Source organism: Canis lupus, chromosome 12 (genome assembly GCF_011100685.1).
Source record: "Canis lupus familiaris isolate Mischka breed German Shepherd chromosome 12, alternate assembly UU_Cfam_GSD_1.0, whole genome shotgun sequence".
In the NCBI taxonomy this organism is placed as follows: Eukaryota; Metazoa; Chordata; class Mammalia; order Carnivora; family Canidae; genus Canis; species Canis lupus.
The window spans coordinates 5,196,674-5,221,838 of record NC_049233.1 but is presented as its reverse complement, the minus strand read 5'-3'; the positions used below and the strand labels follow the sequence as shown (position 1 = coordinate 5,221,838).

Below are 25,165 nucleotides of genomic sequence, written 5' to 3'. Positions count from 1 at the left end.
CTTTTTGCAATTCAGATGGTTTCCCATTATTTGATTTTGACAAAATTGAATAAACACCTCCAGGAAAAAAAAAAAAAAAAAAAACACCTCCAGGAATTGTCAGGTGATGAGTGATTAAAACAAGCTTTGGTGATGATTACTGAAGGGTTTTGGCAAATTATTTGGAAGGAGTTCCAAAAGAACACCAAGAACTATATTACTGTAGCAAAACCCTTTTGGTTCCCATCCACTTGTTTTATATGGGCCAGTTTTCTTGGCCATTACGAAAGAAAGAAAGAAAGAAAGAAAGAAAGAAAGAAAGAAAGAAAGAAAGGAAGGAAGGAAGGAAGGAAGGGAATGATGCAGGACTCTTGGAGAAAAATCACCCACCATTCTAATGAGATGCATTTGCAATAAAATTCCATGTATCAAAAAATTATGCTATACATTATTTTGATTAATCCTGCAATAAGAATACTTGTAATAGGTAAGAAAGTGTTTTTTTGTTGTTGTTGTTGTTGTTGTTCTTGGTAAGAAAGTTTTTAAAAGATTTTATTTTATTTTTTTTTAAAGATTATTTGTTTATTTATTTATTTTTAAAGATTTTATTTATTTATTCATGAGAGACACAGAGAGAGAGGCAGGCAGAGTCATAGGCAGAGGGAGAAGCAGGCTCCATGCAGGGAGCCCGATGTGGGACTCGATCCTGGGTCTCCAGGATCACGCCCTGGGCGGAAGGCTGATGCTCAACTGCTGAGCCACCCAGGCGTCCCTAAAAGAGTTTTTAAAAGAAAGTTTTTAAAAGATTATGATCTCAGGAAACGTTTTTAATTTTTTTTTTTTTTTTAATGATAGGCACACAGTGAGAGAGAGAGAGAGAGAGGCAGAGACACAGGCAGAGGGAGAAGCAGGCTCCATGCACCGGGAGCCCGACGTGGGACTCGATTCCGGGTCTCCAGGATTGCGCCCTGGGCCAAAGGTAGGCGCTAGACCGCTGCGTCACCCAGGCATCCCTTTTTTTTTTTTTTAAAGATTTTATTTATTTACTCAGGAGAGAGAGAGAGGGGCAGAGACACAGACAGAGGGAGAAGCAGGCTCCATGCAAGGAGCCCGATGTGGGACTCGATCCAGGGACTCCAGGATCACGCCCCAGGCCAAAGGCAGGTACTAAACCTCTGAGCCACCCAGGGATCCCAAAAATTAAATTTCAATGTAAATGCGCATTTATGTGTTAGAGAAGTATGACAGGATGATCAATAAAGACTTTTTTTTTTCATCATAAGTCAACTGGACTTTATTTCCAACTCCAATATTTTGCAGTTATTTTCTTGCCCAGGTGAGATTTTATTCCTGTCTCATACCTTCTTTTTTAATTTAAATTCATTTCATTAACATATAATGTATTATTGGTTTAAGAAGGTCAGTGATTCATTAGTTGCATACAATACCCATTGCTCATTACATCACAGGCCCTCCTTAAAGCCTGTCACCATGTTACCCCATCTCCCCACCCCTTTCCCCTCCAGCAAGCCTCAGTTTGTTTCCTAGAGTTAAGAATCTCCTATAGGGAGGCGCCTGGGTGACTCAGTGGCTGAGCATCTACCTTCAGCTCTGGTGGTGATCCTGGGGTCAGGTGATTGAGTCCCACATTGGACTCCCGCAGGGAGCCTGCTTCTCCCTGTGTCTAGGTCTCTGCCTCTCTCTCTCTCTCTCTCTCTCTCTCTCATGAATAAATAATTAAAATCTTTAAAAAAAAAAAAAAGTGTCTTATGGTTTGTCTCCCTCTCTCATTTGCTCTGGTTTTATTTTTCCCCCCTTTTCCCATGATCCTCTGTTTTGTTTCTTAAATTCTACATGAGTGAGATCTTATAATAGTTGTCTTTTTCTAATTGATTTATTTCCCTTAGCATAATATCCTCTAATTCCATCTAAGTCATTGCAAATGGCAAGATCTCATTCTTTCTGATGGCTGAGTAGTATTCCAGTGTGTGTGCATGTGTCTATGTATGTTTGTGTGTATCTTTATCTATTGACCTGTTGATGGCCATCTGGGGTCTCCATATAGCTATTGTGGACATTACTGCTATAAACATTGGGGTGCAGGTACCCCTTTAGATCACTACATTTGTATCTTTGGGGTAAATACCTAGTAGTGGAATTGCTGTATCATAGGGGAGCTCTATTCTCAACTTTCAATAAAGACTTTAAAGTATAAAATTATATGACTTTAGGATAAGCTACTGTGACAGTAAAATGGAATAGAATTACAAGTTAAAGGAGAAAAAAAGTAATGTAAAATTTCTTGTAGTTAAAGTAATTTTACTTTTTTTGCTTATATTAATGGATAGATGCAGGTATCAAATTGGCATTCAAAGCTGATGTAACACTTGTATTTCAAAGTGTCAACTTCCTTTCCAATTTGTATGCTTTTATTTAATTTTCTTGCCTAGTGATCCTGGCTGGAACCTCCAGTACAACACTGAATAGAAGTGGTGTGAGTGGACATCCTTGTCTTATACCTGATCTTAGGGTGAAGACATTTAATCTCTTACCGTTAGATATGATGTTAGCTGTGGGGTTTTCACAGATGCTCTTTATCAGATTGAGGAGGCACCCTTCTGTTTCTAGTTTGTTGAATGTTTTGCATGGTGGTAGTTTAAAAGTTATTTCAGTGAGCAAGGGTGCAAAATGTTTGGAAGTTCAAGTTGAAGCTCCTTCGATGCTCTAGCCCTGCTATATCCACAGCAACAAGAATAGTCCTGTACATAGAAGAGGCCCAGCAAACAATTGAGGAGCAAACTTCCCTATCGCTCCCTTGGCATTTTATTCTCCAGTGATTCTATGGTGTCTCTGCTCCCCCTCGCCCCACCCTCCAATACCATGCTGTCTTATCTGGCTGGAGTTTTCTTTCTCCTCTTTCTATTCCCAGCTGACATCTATTCATGCTCTCCACCGCCATCCAGGTGTCATCTCATTCAAGAGATGCCTCTCTCCTCATCCTTCCTAGGACCTTGAGCTGAGTGGGCCTCTTTTTTGTGCTCCCACACATTAAGCACTGTGTGAATTATTTATTTATATGTCCATCCCCCACTAAACTAGGTGATATGGTGTGTAGCCAAGAGTGTGGATTCCAGAACCCAATGGCCTATATTCAAAACCCTGCCTCTTCCTTGCTTGCGTGAACTTGGTTGTGCCTCAGTCTCCTCATCTGCCAGAGAGGGTGATAATAACACCTATTTTTGGTAGAGTTGTTTTGACAGCTGAGGGACAAATAGTAATTATTATATGAGTTAGCTATTAAGTCCTAGAGGGCAAGGTGTTGGCTTTTTTCCTTCTCTGCTTCTCACGGCCCTGGCCTGCAGTGGATGCTCAATGAATGTTCATCACGAGGGTGATGTGGTGAGAAGTATCTGAAAGAAAGAAAAGCAAAATGGATTCAACATTGCATCGCAGGTAGAAATCAGAATTCAAGTGCATAAGTCATATTTCTATGTTTTTCCTATACTGCCTTTGCTCTGAACCTGAGATTGCCAAGCTGGAGAAATTAGATCGCTCTCATTACGTGCTTCCTCTCCCTGGGGTCCCCTTAGAGAGTCTAGGAGGTTTATGCCTTGCTCAGAAAATAGGGAAAATACGTTTGATCTTCAGTCCGTTGTTTTTATTGTCCAAGTCTGCATGGCTCCATGAACATATTTAGTATAGTGGAGCATCTTCGCCTGGCCTGGCAGCCTCAGAGGGGCACTCTACCTCATGTTGTTTACAATCTTCCTTAAAATATTTTGACATTCCCCATTGGAATCAAGGAAAGAGAAGCATAGTCTAGGTGAGGATGTTTTTCCGGTACTTACAGAAACTTAGAAAGAATTCAATGTATCCCTGTTTTGGCAACTCACCTAGAGGGGATGTGTTGTAAAACTTTTTTAATCCATTCCCCTAGGGATGGACTCTTTTTTTTTTTTTTTTAATTGGCATTTTTAAAGAAATGAATCCACCTTTTCAAAATAAAATACTTGGGCATATGAAAACTTTTGACAAAGACCGGATAACATTTGTAGATGCTAGTTACTTATAGTTACACCCAGGTGCGGCTTATATTCTAATCTGCAATTCCCAGGCCAGGAGTAGTTTGCGAACATTCTAATCAGAAGGTGGCTTCAACAAAGGGGTTCAGAGTCATCGATTACATAAATTCTGCCAACAGCAGCTTTAAAAAAAAATAACATCCATTACACAAATTAATAGGCAACTCATCTCACAAGTGGAAACCTGCTTCTAAAAAAAAAAAAAGGAAACCTGCTTCTGCTGACACCTCTGGTGTTGATCAGGATTGGAATAGCATAATGAATTATACAAAAGACCCTCTCTCTGGTTCCCTGATGCCTACTCTGCGGGTGACAGAGTCCTGCCTCTGTGATAGTTACCCCATGGGGAGGGAGGGGAGCAGTAAAGCTTTCACACAGTGGCCAGAGCATCCAAGAGGACAGAGACCTCAAAGAATGTACATAGTCACAGGAGCTGTTTTTGTGCCTGCTTGCAAACAAATGTTTGACAAATGTGTGTGTGCGGCAGATTTTAGTCTGCAACTTTTCATATGCGGGAGTGAGGATGTGAGGCAGACAATTCCTCATCCCTTCAAACTTCGCTGGAAGGTATCGTTAGCAACAAAAAAGAATGCAGAGTTGGATGTGATCAGCTCAGGCCAGCTTGCAACGCCTGGCTCTCTCCCCAGAGCACCTCCAGGAAGCAGAGCAAGGGCTCTACCTGTCTCTGGAACCACGGATCTCTGTAACCTCCTCATTGCTAGAGCATCTCCTCTCTCCTCCAACTTTGCTGCTGTGGACAGAGCATCCAAGAGGACAGAGCACGGAGACTGCAAAGAACTCATTTAGTTCCCCACTCCACCAAACCAAAGTTTTTATTCTTTTATCTCTCCTACCTCCTCTCCCCGACCCTTTGCTCCAGCACAGTTTCCTTGTGAAGCTTAAGCTTTTATGGGGGGAAAGAAAAAAAAGCCAGAAAGGGGATTATCTCCAAGCAGCTTTGGTTCTCAAGCCTTTTCAGGGACCAGGGAGCCCAAAAGGCTGGCTTACTTTGCTTGGAAAGTGCTAGCCACTTTGGGTGTATCATGTAGACTGCCCAGACAGGCTGTGCTGGATATTCTCTGTTTGCCCCTCCAGATGAACCCTCCACCCTTCTCCACCCTCCCTGTACCCTGGGAGGCTGGCTTGCCCAGACTGCATCACCCAGGCACCCTTGCCTTCTAACTTCCAGGTGGGTTCAGTCAATGGGAGGCACTAGTCTGAGAGGATAAGAGGAGAAAGAAATTGGGCATTTCATTTCCTGCTAGGCAGTGGTTATGTCCTTTTATCTTTTATTTATTCATGAGAGACACAGAGAGGCAGAGACATAGGCAGAGGGAGAAGCAGGTTCCCCACAGGGAGCCTGATGTGGGACTGGATCCCAGGTCCCCAGGATCAGGCCCTGGGCTGAAGGCGGCGCTAAACCGCTGAGCCACCGGGCTGCCCCGCCTCACTACAATTCTGATATGAGTTGAATTGTGTCCCCTCCCCAACAACAACAGAAAAGATATGTTGGAGTCTTAACCCCTCCCCTCAGTACCTCTGAAATTGACCTTATTCTGAGATAGGGCCTTTACAGAAGTAACCAAGTTAAAGGAGATCCTTAGAATGAGTCCTAATCCAGTATGACCGATGATCTTATGAAAGGAGAAATTTGGACACAGTTTGAGACATACATAAAAGAAACTAGAAAGAGACACAGAGTCCTCTAGAAGCCAAGGAAAGAGGACAGATCCGTCCCTCGTGGTCCCCAAAAGGACCCAGTCCTACTGACACCTGGATTTCTAGCCTCCAGAACTGTGAGATCATAAATTTTTGTTGTTTAAGCCACCTAATTTGTGGTACTTTGTTTTGGCAACCCTAAGTTGACCAACATAGGTATTATTGGGTTCCGGTTAACACCTCCACCCCTTGTCCCTTCAAGCCTAGGAATGTCAGTCCCTGGATGCCTCACCATCCCTTCTTCATTTCTCTTAACCTTACCCACATCTCAATCCTTTTTTTTTTTTCACATCTCAATCCTTTCATTCAATTCCCTTCGTTTGTTGAACATGCCATGTGTTTCCTGAAACTCAGCCTAGAATATAATTGTTTTCCCAATATAGTTCACAAAACTATGTAAGATTCTGTTGGGGTTCTCCAATTATGCAGACATCTACTAGGAATCTGCAAAATAAAGCATCTGATACAGTTCCACTTTCTTCCGTTGTCTGTTTCATCTCACAAATACTTTGGTTTTAATTCAGATCAAAACTTTGGACAAAGAATACAAATTTGTGGTAACCAAAGCAGGGAATGTTGGGTTTAATGAAATATATGTCCTAGGGATCCCTGGGTGGCGCAGCGGTTTGGCGCCTGCCTTTGGCCCAGGGCGCGATCCTGGAGACCCGGGATCGAATCCCACGTCAGGCTCCCGGTGCATGGAGCCTGCTTCTCCCTCGGCCTGTGTCTCTGCCTCTCTCTCTCTCTCTCTCTCTCTGTGACTATCATAAATAAATAAAAATTAAAAAAAAAAAATATATGTCCTAAACCTTAGGTGATCACATTTCAAAAACTTCAAAGACGCATTAAGGAAGATCCAAGGGAGTCTTCATAAATAAACTCCTGGGGAATGGGATCTTTTCAGAAATTAAATTCTGGCACTGCTTCATTCTCCAAATAATTCTACTTTTGAAAGAACTTGAGCAGGGGCGCCTGGGTGGCTCAGTCAGTTAAATGTCTGCCTTCTGCTCAGGTCATGATCTCAGGGTCCTGGGATCTAGCCCTGCATCAGGGTCCAGGCTCAGTGGGGAGAGTGGGGAGCCTATTTCTCCCCCTGCTGCTTATGCATTCTTTCTCTCTGCCAAATAAATAAATAGAATCTCTAAAAATAAATAAATAAATAAATAAATAAATAAATAAATAAATAAATAAATAAAAGAACTTGAGAAAAACAGTTGTTCAAGAGGGATATGCATGTAAGAATGGCCACCACTTGAGGAGGAAGGGTGAAGTCCAGAGTGGCACAAGCCCTCTGAAACTGGGGATGAGAGGGTGGGGAGTAATTTTTAAAGTTACTTTTAAAGCAAGAAGCACAAAAAAGGCAGAGGCTTTTTTTTTTTTTTTCAAGTTTCTATTTAAATTACAGTTAATTAACATACAGGGTAACATCAGTTTCCGGAGTAGAATTCAGTGATCCATCACTTGCATGCAACACCCAGTGCTGGGTGCAACACCATCACAAATGCCCTCCTTTTTTAAAATTTTTAAAAAATTTTTTATTTTTATTTTTTATTATTTTTATTTTTTTTACAAATGCCCTCCTTAATACCCCTTTCCCATTAACCCCCCACCCCACCTCCCCTTCAGTGACCTTGTTTGTTCTCTATAGTTAAGAGTCTGTTTCCGGGTTTGCCTCCCCCCCACCCCATGGTCATCTGTTTTGTTTCTTAAAGGCATAGGCTTTAGAAAGGGGGGGTACAAACTAGCTCATATGAACAACTACACAGAGTTTAGAAAAAGTGTGGAGAATGAAGTACGCTGAAAGAATGGGGGGAAAAAAACAAATGAAAAAAGGGCGAAATGGTCAATTCAGGGAACTTAATCCAGTGAACATGACACCGACTTTGGAAAAATTCTCAAATGGGTTGTTAAATAGTAAGCTCTTAGAGAAAGAAGCAATGATTACTCCGAGCCAGAATAGGTAGGTGAATTCATGCCAAGTTAAACGAATTTCCCTTCCGATGAATCTGCAGTAACCTACTTGGGTACTAGCACAGCTTCACGTTGTCCCTCTCATTGTTTTCTCTCTCTCGTCCAGAACTTTCTCATAAACTGCACATCACTTATTCTTTGATTAGACAGATATTTAAGCCCCTTAAGTGCTGGATACTATGCGAGGCACTGAGGATCAAGGAAAATCCAGGAAAGGAATCAAGGAAAATTCAAAACAGTGTCCTACCCTCATAGAGTTTACTTTCTGGTGGAGAGTACTTTGCCAATCTGGGACTTTTTCTCAGCCACTGCAGCTTTCCTGTCTTTTCTGAATCACACGAGGTTTTCCCAAGCTAGTGGAATCCTCAGGTTCCAGGGGTTCACTGTCTGCCCCAGCTCTCCTTTTGTTCTCAAGTAGAGTGGAGAGGAAACTGGGATGCAGTTTTCCTTGGCCAACAGGTGCTGTCCTCTTTGGCAATATGTCCAGAAATGTTATCATTCAGGTTCCATGCAACAGATATTAATTATCTAAATTTTGAATTTGGCAAACCTGCATTTCTGGCCTCACATGCCACTTGATCCACTTCAGTCGTTACCAGCCCCCGCCCCCGCCTTAGGATTCCAAACCTGTGCCTTTTTGCTCAATTGATTTTCTCATTCAGAAATGCCTAACATCTCCTTCTCCATCTATGGAAACCCTTACACATTTCCCAAGACCCACTTCAAAAGCTGCCTCCTCCCTGGCTGGATTTAATTATTTACTTTGCTCAATAAAATCCCGCCCAAGTCCCCATGCTTCACTTGCGCAGTACTATTATACTTTCATCTTCCCTTCTTAGTCAATTAATTACTTGTCCGTCTTCCCCATAGAGTCTAACTTCTTTCAGGGCAAAGGTCTTCAGAGCTGCCACCTGTCCAGCGTTAGTGCTTTACAACACGGGTTGGCCTAAGCCAAGAGGGATTGAAATAGTTGAAAAGGATCAACAGAAGAATAGTATTTCATGACACGTGAAAATTACACGAAATGCAAATGTCAGGGACCATAAATAAAGCTTTATTGGAACACAGCCCCTATTTTCTATTTCCCTTTTGAGCTCCAGGGGCAGAACTGAGTAGCTGAGAAAGAGATCCTATGGCCCACAAGCCATAATGTACTATATGGCCCTTTACAGAAAAACTTTGCTAACCTTGTTTTATGATACGGGTTTGATGATTGAATCTTTGCATCGGGACATCAAGATTGAGTACACATCCCCTTCAATTTTTAGTTTCTTTGTATGGTGGAGGTAATATTTTGCTTTTAGGTTGTCATAAATATCAAATGAGGTAATGCGCTTACAAAAGTATAAAGACATCCTAAGATATAACTATATTTCTCATGTACTGAAAAGATGAAGTGTTAAAATGAGAAAACGCTGTTTTTATTCTCCCCATTCCTTCCCTTACAGCCTTCGTATAAACTCGAAATTTCAAAAGAAAAACACACTTTTAAAGTTTTCACTTTTTATATATTTTTTAATTTATGATAGTCACAGAGAGAGAGAGAGAGGCAGACACAGGCAGAGGGAGAAGCAGGCTCCATGCACCGGGAGCCCGACGTGGGATTCGATCCCGGGTCTCCAGGATCACGCCCTGGGCCAAAGGCAGGCGCCAAACCGCTGCGCCACCCAGGGATCCCAGTTTTCACTTTTAGAGTGAGGAGGGAAGGTCACAGGCTCCCTCTTTCCAGTCTTCTGCGTCGCTCCAACTTTTCCTTCTTCCTCATTTACAATCCCCCCCCCCCCCTTCTTTCTTTTCTTTCTCTCTCTTTCGTCTCAACAGACCCTCGCGAGAGCTCAGCGAAGAAACTGGGGCAGGCCTGACCAAATCCATTTTACAGACCAGGAAACTGAGGCGGACTCCGGGTGGCTGCGGAGCACTGACTCAGCACACAGGGAACCCTCAAAGCCACGCGGTCCTGCTCTCCTGAGCGGCAGCCGCCCCGCCGGCGGAACGAACCTGACCCCGCCAGGCTTCCAAGCCGGTTCTCCGCACCTGTGCGGCATTCACGGCGGAGTTCTTCCCTCCTCCCCGCCCCCGGTCCCGTACAGCCCCCCCCTCTCCTGGCGAGCAGGTGGTAGGCTCCGCGCTCACCGCGCAGGCGCGCGCCGTCGTGGGGCCGGGGCGGGGCGGGGCCTGGAGGGCGGGGTGTGCGCCGGCTGGGTTTTGGGCCGCGGCGGGAGCGGGAGTCACCGCCACTCGAGTGCGCAGGCGCCTGGCGGTTACCGGTCTCGCCATGGAGCGGAAAGGTGAGCGGTGGAGCGGCCTCTGCCACGAGGGGCAACGGCCGGCGGGGCGAGGTCCGGGTCAGCGCTGGAGCCCCTCCTAACCGCCGCGGTCCAGTCCCCGGGCGTGCGGCGCCCCCCCGCTGAGGTGGCGCCGCGCCTCACTCCCCGCCTCTGGGCTGCCGGTCCGCGCCCCTCAGCCCCGGCGTCCTTCCGCGCCGGCAGCCCTCGCCCCTTGTTCCCCGCCAGGCCGGCCCGCGTCCTGGGGCAGCTGCAGGGCCCGACGCTCGGCGACCCGGGCAGACCCCGGCCCGCCGGCCCCCTGACCCGGCCCGGGCCCCCGCCGGCGCCCCCAGCCTGGGCGCTGCTGTGCACCCGGGGGGCCGCCCGCCGCCCGGCCGAAGCCGCGGCGCTCGCCCCGGAGCCGCCCTTCAGGCAGGCCCCGCACCCGGGCCTCGCGCCCCTGCTGGGTCTCCGCCCTCACCTTGGTCGGCTCCTTTCCTCCACGGTCGCCCTTCATCCATCCCTCTCTCCTGCAGTGCTTGCGCTCCAGGCCCGAAAGAAAAGGACCAAGGCCAAGAAGGACAAAGCCCAAAGGAAGTGAGTCTCGTTCCTTCTTTGGATTTCCTCCCGCACCTCCTGCCCTCTGGTTTCACCTCTTGAACGTGCGCCGGGTTGGGGCGCCCCGCGGCCGCATGGCCTCGGAGTGGCCCCGGAGGGTCGCGCCTCCTGAACCGTGTGGAACGGAGCTGGTGTTGCTGAGGGCCGGGCCTGGGTCTCAGCGGCGCCGGGCCTGCTGGACAGGGCTGTCGGAGGAGGACCGGAGCCCGTCCGGTGCCTTAGCTCCCCAGCTCCCCCCGAGTTTGGGCCTCCCGGCGGGGCTGGTTGATCCTGATCAGTTTGTGGACTGTGGTCTCTTCCCTACCTGCTTCCCGGTGTCCTAACTGGACCCCTAAGTCAGCACGGTAGGCCGTTGGGAAGTTCTTAAAGTGAATTTTCCGCATTGGGGTCTGCCCGCCGCACGCCGTCTTTTGTAGACGAGGGCATGGAGCTTTCCCCCTGGGTTAAGTGCGGGCGGACCACTGAGGACACAGCCGGCGGCTGGTGCTGCTGCTCTTCTCTCCAAACCCTAAGTCCTCGCGCTCGGTGCGGATCCCTGCTGGAGTGGGCCTCACAGTAGTGACGGGAGAGCCCTTTAGCCACACCGCTGGTGAATCTGGTTTGGGGTGTTAAGTGCCTCAAGTCCGGTTTTATCAGCAGGATGCGTAACCGTGGTTTAGCGCTACTGTGGGAAACACAAAAGTTGGTCACATCTGAGAAACGCCCGGTAGAGGGCTCCTGCCAGCGAGGCTTAGTCTAAAGAACTTTAGCTCAAACCAGCGTTTACTTGCCGAGGGTCCTGAAAGTTGTCTTTTAGACAATTTGGATTGAAGGGGGGAAATGCATTATTTTCTTGACCCTTTTCCATTTACTTGTTGAATACAACTTCATTCTTGAGCTGGTAAAAGGAGCAGTTTCTGAGGTTTTCCTAGGTTACCTTTCTGAATGTTCCCACATGCGGGGTGTGTGTGTAAGTGTGGGTCTTGGTGGCTACCTAATGTTTGAGATGAGCACCTAATGACTTTTATCAATGTAGCTAACGTGGTAGGTGACCTCACCGCTTGCTCCATTTCTGTCAACTGTCTTACGAAATTTTTTATTTTGTAAGGTGCTTGGTAGGTAACCTATGCATTTAAATGTGAGTTTATCTACATGTGTTTGTGTGTGTTTGCCTCTTGATTATCCACATATGGATTATTCCAAAACTAGTTTTTTTTTTTTCTTGAATTTTTATTTATTTATGATAGTCACACAGAGATAGAGAGAGAGGCAGAGACATAGGCAGAGGGAGAAGCAGGCTCCATGCACTGGGAGCCTGACGTGGGGTTCGATCCCGGGTCTCCAGGATCGCGCCCTGGGCCAAAGGCAGGCGCTAAACCGCTGCGCCACCCAGGGATCCCCCAAAACTAGTTTTTAATCCCAGGTTGGTTTAATGGAAATAGCTGAGGAGCTAACCTGGTTCTTGTCTCCAGTGGGAGTGTAAATGTTACATTTTTTTTGTATGTGCCTTAGTTTTGTTATTCCCTCTGGAGCTGATGTGAATGTTATAAAACGTTTTATTTTCTGATGTAGGGAGATGGTAATTTCATTATTTTCTGTATTGTTTAGGAATGATGTGTCCTGGTCTCTCCACTTGGAAATTAATTTTGTATTAACCTGAATAACCTGTCATTTGGGAGGAAAATATATCTAGGTGATACTCATTCATTAATTCATTCATTCATTCAACATGGGGCTTGAACTTACCACCCTGAGATCAAGAGTCGTGTGCTTTACCAACTGAGCCAGCCAAGCACCCTGATAATATATTTTTAGCACCAGATATTCATTACTTTTGGATTATCTATTTAGACGTATGCTTTATTTCTAAAGCCAAATATATGTGTTTTGGATTATCTGTTACTCCTTCCTTCACTGCTGGATAATTTGTGTTCATTATTTACATTCACAAAAGCAAGTGAATAGCACAGATAATCTAGCAGTTGTTTTACTGTATATTTCATCTTGTACAGGTTCTATGTATATGAAACTTTATGTAAATGAATCACCCTTGTTTACTTGTAGTTTCAGAGGTGTTTTATTTTTGTCTTCAGTTAATAGTTTTTCTTGACAATTTTACCTTTCTTATTTTTTAAGTAGCTGAAATGTCTAATTTTTTTTTTAATATTTTATTTATTATTTATTTATTTAAGTCACAGACAGAGAGAGAGAGAGGCAGAGACACAGGCAGAGAGAGAAGCAGGCTCCATGCACCAGGAGCCCGATGTGGGATTCGATCCCGGGTCTCCAGGATCGCGCCCTGTGCCAAAGGCAGGCGCCAAACCGCTGCGCCACCCAGGGATCCTGAAATGTCTAATTAACTTAGGTTAGAATACTGTGTCGGAAGTTCAAGTCCCACCTAACTCAAGTAACTTGACTTTGCTCCCTGACTTCTAATTTTTTTTTTTTTTTTTTTTTAATTTTTATTTATTTATGATAGTCACAGAGAGAGAGAGAGAGAGGCAGAGACACAGGCAGAGGGAGAAGCAGGCTCCATGCACCGGGAGCCTGATGTGGGATTTGATCCTGGGTCTCCAGGATCGCGCCCTGGGCCAAAGGCAGGCGCCAAACCGCTGCGCCACCCAGGGATCCCTGCTCCCTGACTTCTGACTGCATTCCGGACTTCCAGTCATTTTGCAAAAGCAAGCTAAGATTAGTATCTTTTTTTTTTTTTATTTTTTTTTTTATTTATTTATGATAGTCACAGAGAGAGAGAGAGAGAGGCAGAGACACAGGCAGAGGGAGAAGCAGGCTCCATGCACTGGGAGCCTGATGTGGGATTCGATCCCGGGTCTCCAGGATCGCGCCCTGGGCCAAAGGCAGGCGCCAAACCGCTGCGCCACCCAGGGATCCCCTAAGATTAGTATCTAATCTAGTTGGTTACTAGATTAGTCAGGGAGAAGGTCTGAGGAAGAAGTATGCCATAAATTTGGTCTTCAAAGTGAGTCAGATCTGGTTTGAATTATGATTTTGCCACTTTTAGCAATCTGACCTTGGAAAATTTAGTTAAGGAAATGGTCTTCTATGTTGTTATGACTGGTAGTTTAGTCATGGCAAAAACTGATTAAAAAGTTACAGAAGCTAAGCGTTTATTTATTTTTATTTTTTTAAGATTTTATTTATTTATTCATGAGAGATACAGAGAGAGGGAGAGGCAGAGACACAGGCAGAGGGAGAAGCAGGCTCCATGGAGGGAGCCCCACATGAGACTCCATCCCGTGTCTCCAGGATCCCGCCCTGGGCTGAAGGTGGCGCTAAACCGCTGAGCCACCCCGGCTGCCCAAGTTAAGCATTTAAATGAAGAATTTTAGAAAACTTAGGAGTACAGCTGTAACCACATCTTAGTAATTTAGTCAGTCATGGTGTGGTACCAGTGGAAAGGATTTCAGTCTACTAATTTCGTAGATCTTTTTTTTTTTTTTAAATTTTTATTTATTTATGATACTCACACAGAGAGAGAGAGAGGCAGAGACACAGACAGAGGAGAAGCAGGCTCCATGCACCGGGAGCCCGATGTGGGATTCGATCCCGGGTCTCCAGGATCACGCCCTGGGCCAAAGGCAGGTGCTAAACCGCTGCGCCACCCAGGGATCCCTAATTTCGTAGATCTTAAAACTAGAAACTACATACATGAAATAATATGTCCACGGAGCTGGAGCTGTTTGTAGTTGGATCAGAACTGGGATCCAGGGCTCCTACCTTCCAGGTCAGTGCTCTCTAGTATTTCCTTTGGGTTCTTTCACTGTGCTGAAAGATTGGACTTTGGGGATTTCTAGTCTATTTTGAAGAATTTTGTCTCCATTTCACTTTTTCAGACACTGTACTCTTTACCAACATATATCTGGGTCTGATATATCCATCCCAAAGGCCTCAGTACTAACCATTGCTATCTCCAAGTGACAGTTCCTTTTGATAAGTCTGGGAGGACAAACAAGGTAGAAACTGAGCAAACTGGGTCTTCTTAATAAAGTACCTCAGGATGCCTGGGGTAAAGTTTTAAGTACCCTTTCATGGCCTACTGGCTAAAAGGGCACAATTCTCTGTTGTCTTTTGGTCATTTGGTTTTCAGTATATATACACTAATAGGTGTGTGCTTTTATCTGCCATAAGCTTTTATAATTTAACACATTTTATGTTTGCTTTTGGCATTATTTCTATGGAACATAATTCCAGAATGGATTTCTTATCTAATGATTGTATTACTTAGCTTAGGATGTTTGGACAGTAATTTTTAATTTCTTTGCAGTTAAAGAACTTCATGGGTTTAGTATAAATTTGGTAGTAAAATTATTTGACCTGGAGAAGTGATTTTGCTCATATTTGATCTATGGAGTCAAAGGAGAGATGGCTTTATTTCCTAATTTTCCAAAAAAATGAAAAAAAAAATTTAATTGTTACATTGAAAATTAAGAAGAAAAGATGGGGACACCTGGGTGGCTCAAGTGGTTGGGCGTCGTCTGCCTTCGGCTCTGGACGTGATCCCGGGATCTGGGATCGAGTCTTGCATCGGGCTCCCTGTGGAGAGCCTGCTTCTCTCTCTGCCTATATCTCTGCCTTTCTCTCTCTCTGTCTCTCATGAATAAATAAATCTTTAAAAAAAAAAAAAGATGGTTGAAAATGTCTAACATTTTTATCTAGTTAGTAGAGTACATAAACTTGAAACTTTTTTTTTTTTAAAGATTTTATTTATTTATTCATGACAGTCACACACAGAGAGAGAGAGGCAGAGACACAGGCAGAGGGAGAAGCAGGCTCCATGCAGGGAGCCCAACGTGGGATTCGATCCCGGGTCTCCAGGATCGCGCCCTGGGCCAAAGGCAGGCGCCAAACCGCTGCGCCACCCAGGGATCCCGAAACTTTTTTTTTTTTAATTAAATGGTTTTGGATGCTTTTTACACTTAACAATGTACCTTGGATCAGTTCTTTATAGTATAGCCTTACTATTTTTTTTTTTTAAGTCTGCCTCTTTCATGAGGCTTAGAAATGATTGTGTATGGGGCACCTGGGTGGCTCAGCTGGTTAAGCAAGCCTCCGATTCTTGATCTCAGCTCAGGGCTTACAGGTCTTGATTCCTTTTATTTTTTAAAGATTTTATTTATTTATTCATGAGAGACACAGAGAGAGAAGCAGAGACACAGGCAGAGGGAGAAGCAGGCTCCATGTAGGGAGCCTGATGTACGACTCAATCCTGGGATTCCAGGATCACGCCCTGAGCCTAAGGCAGGCGCTAAACTGCTGAGCCACCCAGGGATCCCCACAGGTCTTGATTTCAAAGTCGTGAGTTCAAGCCCTGTGTTGGGTTCCAGGCTGGGCATGGAGCCTGCTTAAAAAAATTTTAAAAAGAAGAATAAATGATTCTGTATCATGACACAGTGAGTAGCTTCATCTAGTATTCCATCATTCTGTTAATTGGTATATCATTATTTATATTAGCGCCTATTAATAAACATTATTTTTTTAAAGATTTGTTATTTATTCATGAGAGACACAGAGAGAGAGGGAGAGGCAGTGTCAGTGACACAGTGCCTGTGTCAGGGAGAAGCAGGCTCCACGTAGGGACCCCGATGTGGGACTCGATCCCAGGACTCCAGGATCACGCCCTGGGCCGAAGGCAGGCACTAAACGGCTGAGCCACCCAGGGATCCCAAACATTTATTATTCATATACTCAAGACAAAAATGGAATCATTGGGTATACTTTTCCCCCCAGCTACCATAGCATTAAATATTCCACATCCTTTTCAGTGTTCTAGTATACGTTGTTTCTAGTTCTTCACAATTCATAGTGAAGATGAATAAGCTTTTGGATAGCCATTGCTCATGTCAGTGATTATTTACTTAGGATAAATTCTTAGAAATGATATTACTGGTATGTACATTTTAAAGGTTTTTAAATTTGGAGCGCCTGGGTGGCTTAGTTAAGCATCTGCCTTCGGCTCAGGACCAAACCCTGAGTCGGGCTCTCTGCTCATCGAGGTGTCTGTTTCTTCCTCTCTCTCTCTAACTCTCCCTATTTCTCATGCTCTTTCTCACAAATAAATAAATAATAAAGGTTTTTAAATTTATGTTTAACAACATAAACAAAGTTTTCTCCAGAGACATTAACTAGTTTAATTAGGAATTAACTAGTTGGATTTTCCTAGTCATTAAACAAATAATTTTTGAACATCTCCCATATCCCAAGCAGTTTTCCATCCCTGTAATATGTCAGTGAAGGAAGAGCATCTTTGTCCTTGGAAACTTTATTTTCATGGAGGTGGGGGCAGAGAATAAACAATGTACATAATAAGTAAATTACGTGGCATGTAAGGCAATAAGTTGGAAAAATAGAGGAAGATAAGGCAAATTGAGAAGTGGAGAGGAGGGTGCAGTTTAAAATAGGGTAATTGAAGCCATACTGAGAAGATAACACCACGTAGGGAATGAAGGAAGACTGTTCCAAGCAAAGGGTTGGAAGTGGGAATATTCTTGCACATCCTGCTTGGCCAGTAGAACTGGGCAGTGTTACTTAAAAAGTTTCCCAAATTTGGTAATTGATAAGGTATCTTGTTATAATTTCTGTTACAATAAGGTGGGCCATTTCTGAGATGTATTTATTGGGCTGCTCCTATCTTTTACCCATTTTTATATTGGATTGTTGATCATTTTCTTGATCTTAAGAGCTGTTTAAGAATATACCTTTTGGGGATCCCTGGGTGGCGCAGCGGTTTGGCGCCTGCCTTTGGCCCAGGGCGCGATCCTGGAGACCCGGGATCGAATCCCACGTCGGGCTCCCGGTGCATGGAGCCTGCTTCTCCCTCTGCCTGTGTCTCAGCCTCTCTCCTCTCTCTGTGTGACTATCATAAATAAATAAAAAAAATTAAAAAAAAAAAAAAAGAATATACCTTTTGTCATGTGGCAGATTTATATTTCTCAGAATGTTGATAGCCTTTCTGATTTCATTTATAGTGTGTTTTTTACATACATTGATTTTTTTTTTAAATGTGGCAAATCTTTTTTTTTTTTTTTATGTATGTATTCATTCATGAGAGACACACAGAGAGGCAGAGACATGGGCAGAGGGAGAAGCAGGTTGCATGCAGGGAGCCCGACTTGAGACTATCCCAGGCCGCCAGGATCCCGCCCTGGGCTGAAGGCAATGCTAAACCCTCTGAGCCACCAGGGCTGCCCCAAATCTGTTTTTTCCTTTGCTTTTCATCTGAAATTTTCAGTGTCAGTTATCATTAAATAAAGTTTTATATTTGTGATTCCATTGAAATATGTGGTTGCAAAATTGGATTTCTAGAATTGCAGTTGTCAGAAATCGTTTCTTGTCCTCTTTTCTTCCTTAGTAAGTTTATATAATGTTGGTAAATTTTGTTTACATTAGTCTTTCTGGTATAATGGAGAGTCCATTAATAGCAGAGGCTTGCCAGAATACTATGTTCCTTTAGAATATTTGAAACAGGCAATTTATGGAAGTGTCGAAGTGGTGGGTACTTAGAAACTCCTTTATGAAAAATGAAGAAAAGACAGGCTAGTCAACTGGACTCAGTTTTTACTATTTTTTTTTTTTTTTTTTTTGACATGGTGAGATAACTGTGGCAATGTTTTTTTCTCCTCCATCTTAGGGAGACTTCTTGCTCCATGTTCATCTGATCTTCTCTATCACTAATGGGAGATTAAGGACTCCTATATTGGCTAACGTATTATTTTAATGCTTCTCTGACTGTAACTGAATTAATTCCATACAAGTAAAAAAAATTTGGATAGCCAAGAGGGTATTTTTGAACTCTTCATTTCCAGTACAATGCAAATAATGATTTAGCTAAGGTGAGAAGATAACTAGATGTATTTGTAATCTTGGAGGGCTTTTTTTTCCCCATTGAATTTGAGATGCAGTTTTTTATTTATTTACTTATTTTTATTTTTATTTTTTTAAGATTTTATTTATTTTTTTATTTATTCATGAGAGACCACAGAGAGAGAGAGAGAGAGGCAGAGACACAGGCAGAGGGAGAAGCAGGCTTCATGCAGGGAGCCTGATGTGGGACTCGATCCCGGATCTCCAGGATCACACCCCGGGCTGAAGATGGCGCTGAACCGCTGAGCCACCAGGTCTGCCCTATTTTTTTTTTTTTTTTAAGATTTTATTTATCCATTCATGAGAGACACAGAGAAAAAGAGAGAGAGAGAGGCAGAGACACAGGCAGAGGGAGAAGCAGGCTCCGTGCAGGGATCCTGATGGCAGGACCCGATCACGGGTCTCCAGGATCACACCCTGGGCCGAAGGCAGCGCTGATCCACTGAGCCACCTGGGCTGCCCAGTCAGTTTTAAATTACACCATTTTATGTACCACGTAGGAAAAATACTACCACTTAAAACTGATCATTCACTGTAAGATGCATTTTGATTTCAGACATATGGGTATGGTTGGGAGACCTATTTGTGTTTGAATTTGTGAAATGCAATACTTCCAATGAAGGGCTTGGCAGCATTTTGTCTTTTTAAAAGCTTTATTGTGGAAATTTTCAAATGTATACAAACAAGAAAATGGCAAAAAAAAAACCCTTGTGTAACCATCTCAACTTTAACAGTTACCAACTATGGCTACTGTTTGATCCTTATTCCCTTCTACTCCCCCTATTTTATTTTATTTTATTTTATTTTATTTTTAATTAATTAATTAGTTAATGATTATTTATTCATGAGAGACACAGAGAGAGAGAGGCACAGACACAGGCAGAGGGAGAAGCAGGCTCCATGCAGGGAGCCCGATGTGGGACTTGATCCCGGGTCTCCAGGATCAGGCCTTGGGCTAAAGGCAGTGCTAAACCGCTGACCCAGGCTGCCCCCCTTATTTTATTTTATTTATTTTATTTTATTTTATTTATGTATTTTATTTTTTATTATTGTATTTTATTTATTTTTTTCCTGTATTTTATTTTATTTTATTTTTTTAATTTTTATTTATTTATGATAGAGAGAGAGAGAGGCAGAAACACAGGCAGAGAGAGAAGCAGGCTCCATGCACCGGGAGCCCGATGTGGGATTCGATCCCGGGTCTCCAGTATCGCGCCCTGGGCCAAAGGCAGGCGCCAAACCGCTGCGCCACAAAGGGATCCCTTTTTCCTCTATTTTAAAGCAAACCCCAGATATCATATCATTATGTAAGATACAGACTCTTAACTTTCTTCTTCTTTTTTTTTTTTTAAGTTTTTTTTTTTTTTTTGACAGAGAAAGAGCACAAGCAAGAGGAGTGGCAGGGAGAGGGAGAAGCAGGCTCTCAGCTGAGCAGAGAGCCTGATGGGGGCTCAGTCTCAGGACCCTGGGATCATGACCCGAGCCCACGGCAGTTGCTTAACTGACTGAGGCACCTAGGCACCCCAACTCTTTAATTTTCTAAACATAGCTACAGTATTATTTTCACACTTAAAAATTTTGAACCGGTAGCCCCGATGGCGCAGCGGTTTAGCGCCGCCTGCAGCCCAGGGCGTGATCCTGGAGACCCTGGATCGAGTCCCACGTCGGGCTCTCTGCATGGAGCCTGCTTCTCCCTCTGCCTGTGTCTCTGCCTCTCTCTCTCTGTCTCTATGAGTAAATAAATAAAATCTTTAAAAAAATTTTTTTGAACCACGGTCTTTTTTTTTTCCCCCAAAGATTTTATTTATTTATTCATGAGAGAAGGCAGAGACCTAGGCAGAGGGAGAAGCAGGCTCCCTGTAGGGAGCCTGTTGTGAGACTTGATCCCAGAACTCCGAGATCATGCCTTGAGTTGAAGGCAGATACTCAACCGCTGAGCCACCAAGGTATTAATATCAAATACCCATTCAGGGTTCAAATTTTAATTTTGTTTGAATCAGGATTCATAAGGTCATTCATTATATTGCTATTGTTTGAAAAGTCTTGGTCTTTTTGTTTTGTTTTGTTTTAAGATTTTATTTATTTATTCATGAGAGAGAGAGTGAGAGAGGCAGAGACACAGGCAGAGGGAGAAGCAGGCTCCATGCAGGGAGCCTGACATGGGACTCGATCCTGGCTCTCCAGGATCATGCCCTGGGCAGAAGGCGGCGCTAAACCGCTGAGCCCACCTGGGCTGCCCTCTCTTGGTCTTTTTATCTATAGGTTCTTCATGTTTTTTTTTATTTTTTTTTTTCTCCTGCCATCTTGTTTTTGCTAGACTGCTTCATAGATGATGATGTATATACTTCTACTAGGAAACACCTGCTGTCTGGTTAACTTTTTGTGATGTTAGCGACCACTGATTATTGCCTAGATCCATTTTATTTAGGGTTGCAAAGTGTTAATAATTCTGTTCTTTAATTTATTAATTGTATTGTTCTGTAAAGAGAAACTTTATCTCCTCCCTTTGGTTACTCAGAGAGACACTAAATATATGTAAGACGCAGGGTATATATTTGATAATTTCTGGTTTTCATATAATTAGAGTCCTAGCATCCTCCATAGTGATCAATAAAGATTTATTTTTTATTTTTTTTAACATATTTTATTTATTTATTCATAAGAGGGGGGAGCAGAGACACAGGCAGAGGGAGAAGCAGGCCCCACGTAGGGAGCCCCATGTGGGATTCGATCCTGGGTCTCCAGGATCACGCCCTGGGCTGAAGGTGGCGCCAAACCACTTAGCCACCGGGGCTGCCCTATTTTATTTTTTTTAAGATTTTATTTATTCATGAGAGGCACAGAGAGAGAAAGAGAGAGAGAGGCAGAGACACAGGCAGAGGGAGAAGCAGGCTTTATGCAGGGAGCTGGACCTGGGACTCCATCCCTGGTCTCCAGGATCACACCCTGGGCTGAAGGGGGCGCTAAACCGCTGAGCCACCCGGGCTGCCCTAAAGATTTATTTTATTTTTATTTTTATTTTTAATTTTTATTTATTTATGATAGTCACAGAGAGAGAGAGAGAGAGAGGCAGAGACATAGGCAGAGGGAGAAGCAGGCTCCATGCACCGGGAGCCTGATGTGGGATTCGATCCCGGGTCTCCAGGATCGCGCCCTGGGCCAAAGGCAGGCGCCAAACCGCTGCGCCACCCAGGGATCCCTAAAGATTTATTTTAATATAAACTCAACAGATTTAAACATTTGTGGTTCAGTCCATTGTAGTTTTTTTTTTTTTTTCCTGGTACAACTTTATGGAGGTACAATTTATATACCATGACATTCACCTGTTTTACATGTATAATTTAGTGGTTTTTAGTTTGGTCAGAGTTGTGTAACTATCACCATGATCTAATAAATTTGAAACATTTTCATCACCCCAAAAAGAAACCTGTACCCATTAACAGTCACTCCTCATTACCCCCTAACAGTATTCTACCTCCAACCCTAGGCACTGACTAATCCACTTTGTGTCCCTAAATTTGCCTAGTCTGAACAGTTCATATAAATGGAATCATACTAGTAAGTGGTCTTTTTTTTTTTTTTTTTTTTTTTTTTTTTTTTTTAGTAAGTGGTCTTTTATTTATTCATGACAGAGAGAGAGAGAGGCAGAGACACAGGCAGAGGGAGAAGCAGGCCCCATGCAGAGAGCCTGACCTGGGACTGGATCCTGGGTCCCCAGGATCACACCTTGGGCTGAAGGCGATGCTAAACCTCTGAGTCACCCGGGTTGCCCAGTATTCATGTATTTTGTAGCATGTATAGTTATTTTTAGTGATTGTCCCTTCTTTGGCCAGTTGGAGTCCCTTTGCAATGGCCTAGCCCCAAAGTCCATTTGACTCAGTCTAAGGCATCTTTGATAACTTTTTTGCTATCTGGTATGACAATTTGTTCATATTTACCTTGTGGTACATTTTCTGCCTAGACCAGGAAATAGCCCTTTCTCTGTGAAGCTTTTTAGTGGGAAATGGCTTTTCAAGATCACAATCTAGGCACTTCATGACTAACTCAGTAGGAAGAAACACTTTGTTTCGAGGCCTTATTTGTGATTGGAGCTAGAAAATAAGTTGTGTTTTTTTCTTTTCTTAAAAAAAATAATGAGTTCATGTTATACTTAAAAATCAAAATAAATGACCCAGGGACTTTTCCCTTAATCTTTGATTTTACATCTCCAGTCTCTAACAATGAAAACCCCTAGTTTTCAACAGTGTCTACATGATTAACTTGTTTTCCTTTTCCCATAGTATAAATACAAAATAGTCTCAGAATGACAATGCCAAATCTACCACCAGCAATATGATTATTGAGGAAAGCTAATGGTTTGTTGTTGTTTTATTGTTTTAAACCTTAGGGTATATTTCCCTAAGGGTATAGTCAAATGGCTGAGTTTTTTTTTTTTTTTTTTTTTTTAAGATTTTATTTAGGGATCCCTGGGTGGCGCAGCGGTTTAGCGCCTGCCTTTGGACCAGGGTGCGATCCTGGAGACCCAGGATCGAATCCCACATCAGGCTCCCGGCATGAAGCCTGCTTCTCCCTCTGCCTATGTCTCTGCCCCTCTCTCTCTCTCTCTGTGTGTGACTATCATAAATAAATAAAAATAAAAAAAAAAAGATTTTATTTATTTATTAATGAGAGACACAGAGAGAGAGGCAGAGACAGAGGCAAAGAGAAGCAGGCTCCTTGCAGGGAGACCTCGATCCCGGGTCTCCAGGATCGTGCCCTGGGCCGAAGTCAGGCACTAAAACCGCTGAACCACCCAGGCGTCCCAAATTAACTGAGTTTTAAAGTTACTTGGGCCAGTTCCTTCCTGTGTAATTATGTTACTGCCTGGTTAACACAGATTTATTTGTCATTTTACATCATCTTCGGCATTTTTCCCCAAAGATTCCAAGTCTTACAGAATTTGGGTCACCTGTGTTCTTAATTTAAAATGAATATTGTGGGCAGCCCGGGTGGCCAAGCGGTTTAGTGCCTTTCAGCCCAGGGACTGATCCTGGAGACTCAGGATCGAGTCCCACGTTGGGCTCACTGCACGGAACCTGCTTCTCTCTCTGCCTGTGTCTCTGCCTTTCTCTCAGTGTCTCTCATGAACAAACAAAATCTTTTAAAAATAATGATAAAAACAAAATGAATATTGTATGTAATTTGTAATTGTGTTGATTTATTTTTAGAATGTGGCTTAGAAGCATACTCTGAGTAAGCCAAAAGAGGATAGTGATTATTAGAATGTGTGGAGTAGGCCTCCTCCTTTATATCTGAAGAAGAAAAGACTTCTTAGCACTCGTCCTGTGAGATGAGCCCAGTGTAACCAGATCGTCAGATTTTGTTTTTTCTTTTTTAAATATTTTATTTATTTATGAGAGACACAGAGAGGCAGAGACATAGGCAGAGGGAGAAGCAGGCTCCATGTGGGCAGCCCAATGTGGGACTCAATCCTGGGACTCCAGGATCAATGTGGGACTCAGGATACCCTCAGCCGAAGGCAGAAGCTCAACCACTAAGCCACCCACATGTCCCATCTTCAGATTTTTCAACAGACTCTGGAAATCTTTGTTTTCATGTGATTCTCCAGATTATTTGTTTATAGCTATTTTGATTATTTTTTTCTTTTTCAGTCATTGTAAACAAAAGTTCAGGGGCAGAATTTGGCTTCTAGTCTGGAGTTTGTAATCTCTGCCATAGATTCTGAACAGGATGAGGGTTAGGCCTTAATAGGCCTAGGCTTAATGCTATCTCAAGTACCCTTTCCTAAAGTTAGAGTAGACACAATTGTGGAAGAGCCCTGTGGTTCTGTGTACTCTTGCTGGAGAATTAACTTTGGGAATTTGAAAAAAACCCATGATACCAGCTGTGTAGACTGGAGTATCTAGTTTTTCAACTCTTTTGACAAAATGATTTCAGAAAGTTATCAGAAGCCACAAAATAAGTTAAATATACTTTGTTCCTTTGCAGAGAAAATTCGTCGCACTGGACACAAAAGTCGGTTGGCAGGAGCTAGCTAAATAAAAATCATGTTCGGGGGATCCCTGGGTGGCTCAGCGGTTTGGCGCCTGCCTTTGGCCCAGGGCAAGATTCTGGAGTCCCGGGATCAAGACCCGCATCGGGTTCCCGGCATGGAGCCTGCTCCCTCTGCCTGTGTCTCTGTCTCTGTCTCTTTTCTCTCTCTCTCTCTCTCTCTCTCATAAATACATAAATAAATAAATAAATAAATAAATCTTAAAAAAAGAAAAATCATGTTCATTTGTCATGATGTGCTTTCAGTTGTGTAGATGAAGATTAAAGTCAGGTGTAATGTGTTGCTCTTGGGTAATATGTTTATTGGTGGCTTAAATACTTTGGACAATATGGATGGGTATTTTAGGATAGCTTGTAAAGAAGTTTGAGAATGTTTAATACATAGGTTTTTTTTTTTAATATTTTTTTATTTTAAGTAATCTCTGTGCCCAATGTGGGGCTTGAATTTAGAACCCCGAGATCAATAGTTGCATGCCCCACCAACTGAGCCAGCCAGACTCTGCTTACTACATATTTTTACTACTATATATAGAAATTGTAACCAGTAGTGATGTACAAACATCAATGCCATTAAGTTTGGTGTTGGTAGGTACCATGAGCCACGTTGATGATCTTTGT

The 25,165-nt window shown here is 43.3% G+C and overlaps 1 protein-coding gene across 1 annotated transcript in view; it reads left to right on the top strand.

Moving 5' to 3' along the window:
- Positions 1-10,026: 10,026 nt before the first annotated feature.
- The window catches only part of SRPK1 (SRSF protein kinase 1), a 92,872-nt gene continuing 77,733 nt past the window's right edge, over positions 10,027-25,165 (top strand). Inside the window, 2 exon segments of the mRNA XM_038553848.1 lie at positions 10,027-10,102; positions 10,105-10,615. Of these exon segments, the coding sequence (XP_038409776.1) occupies positions 10,027-10,102; positions 10,105-10,615 (587 nt within the window).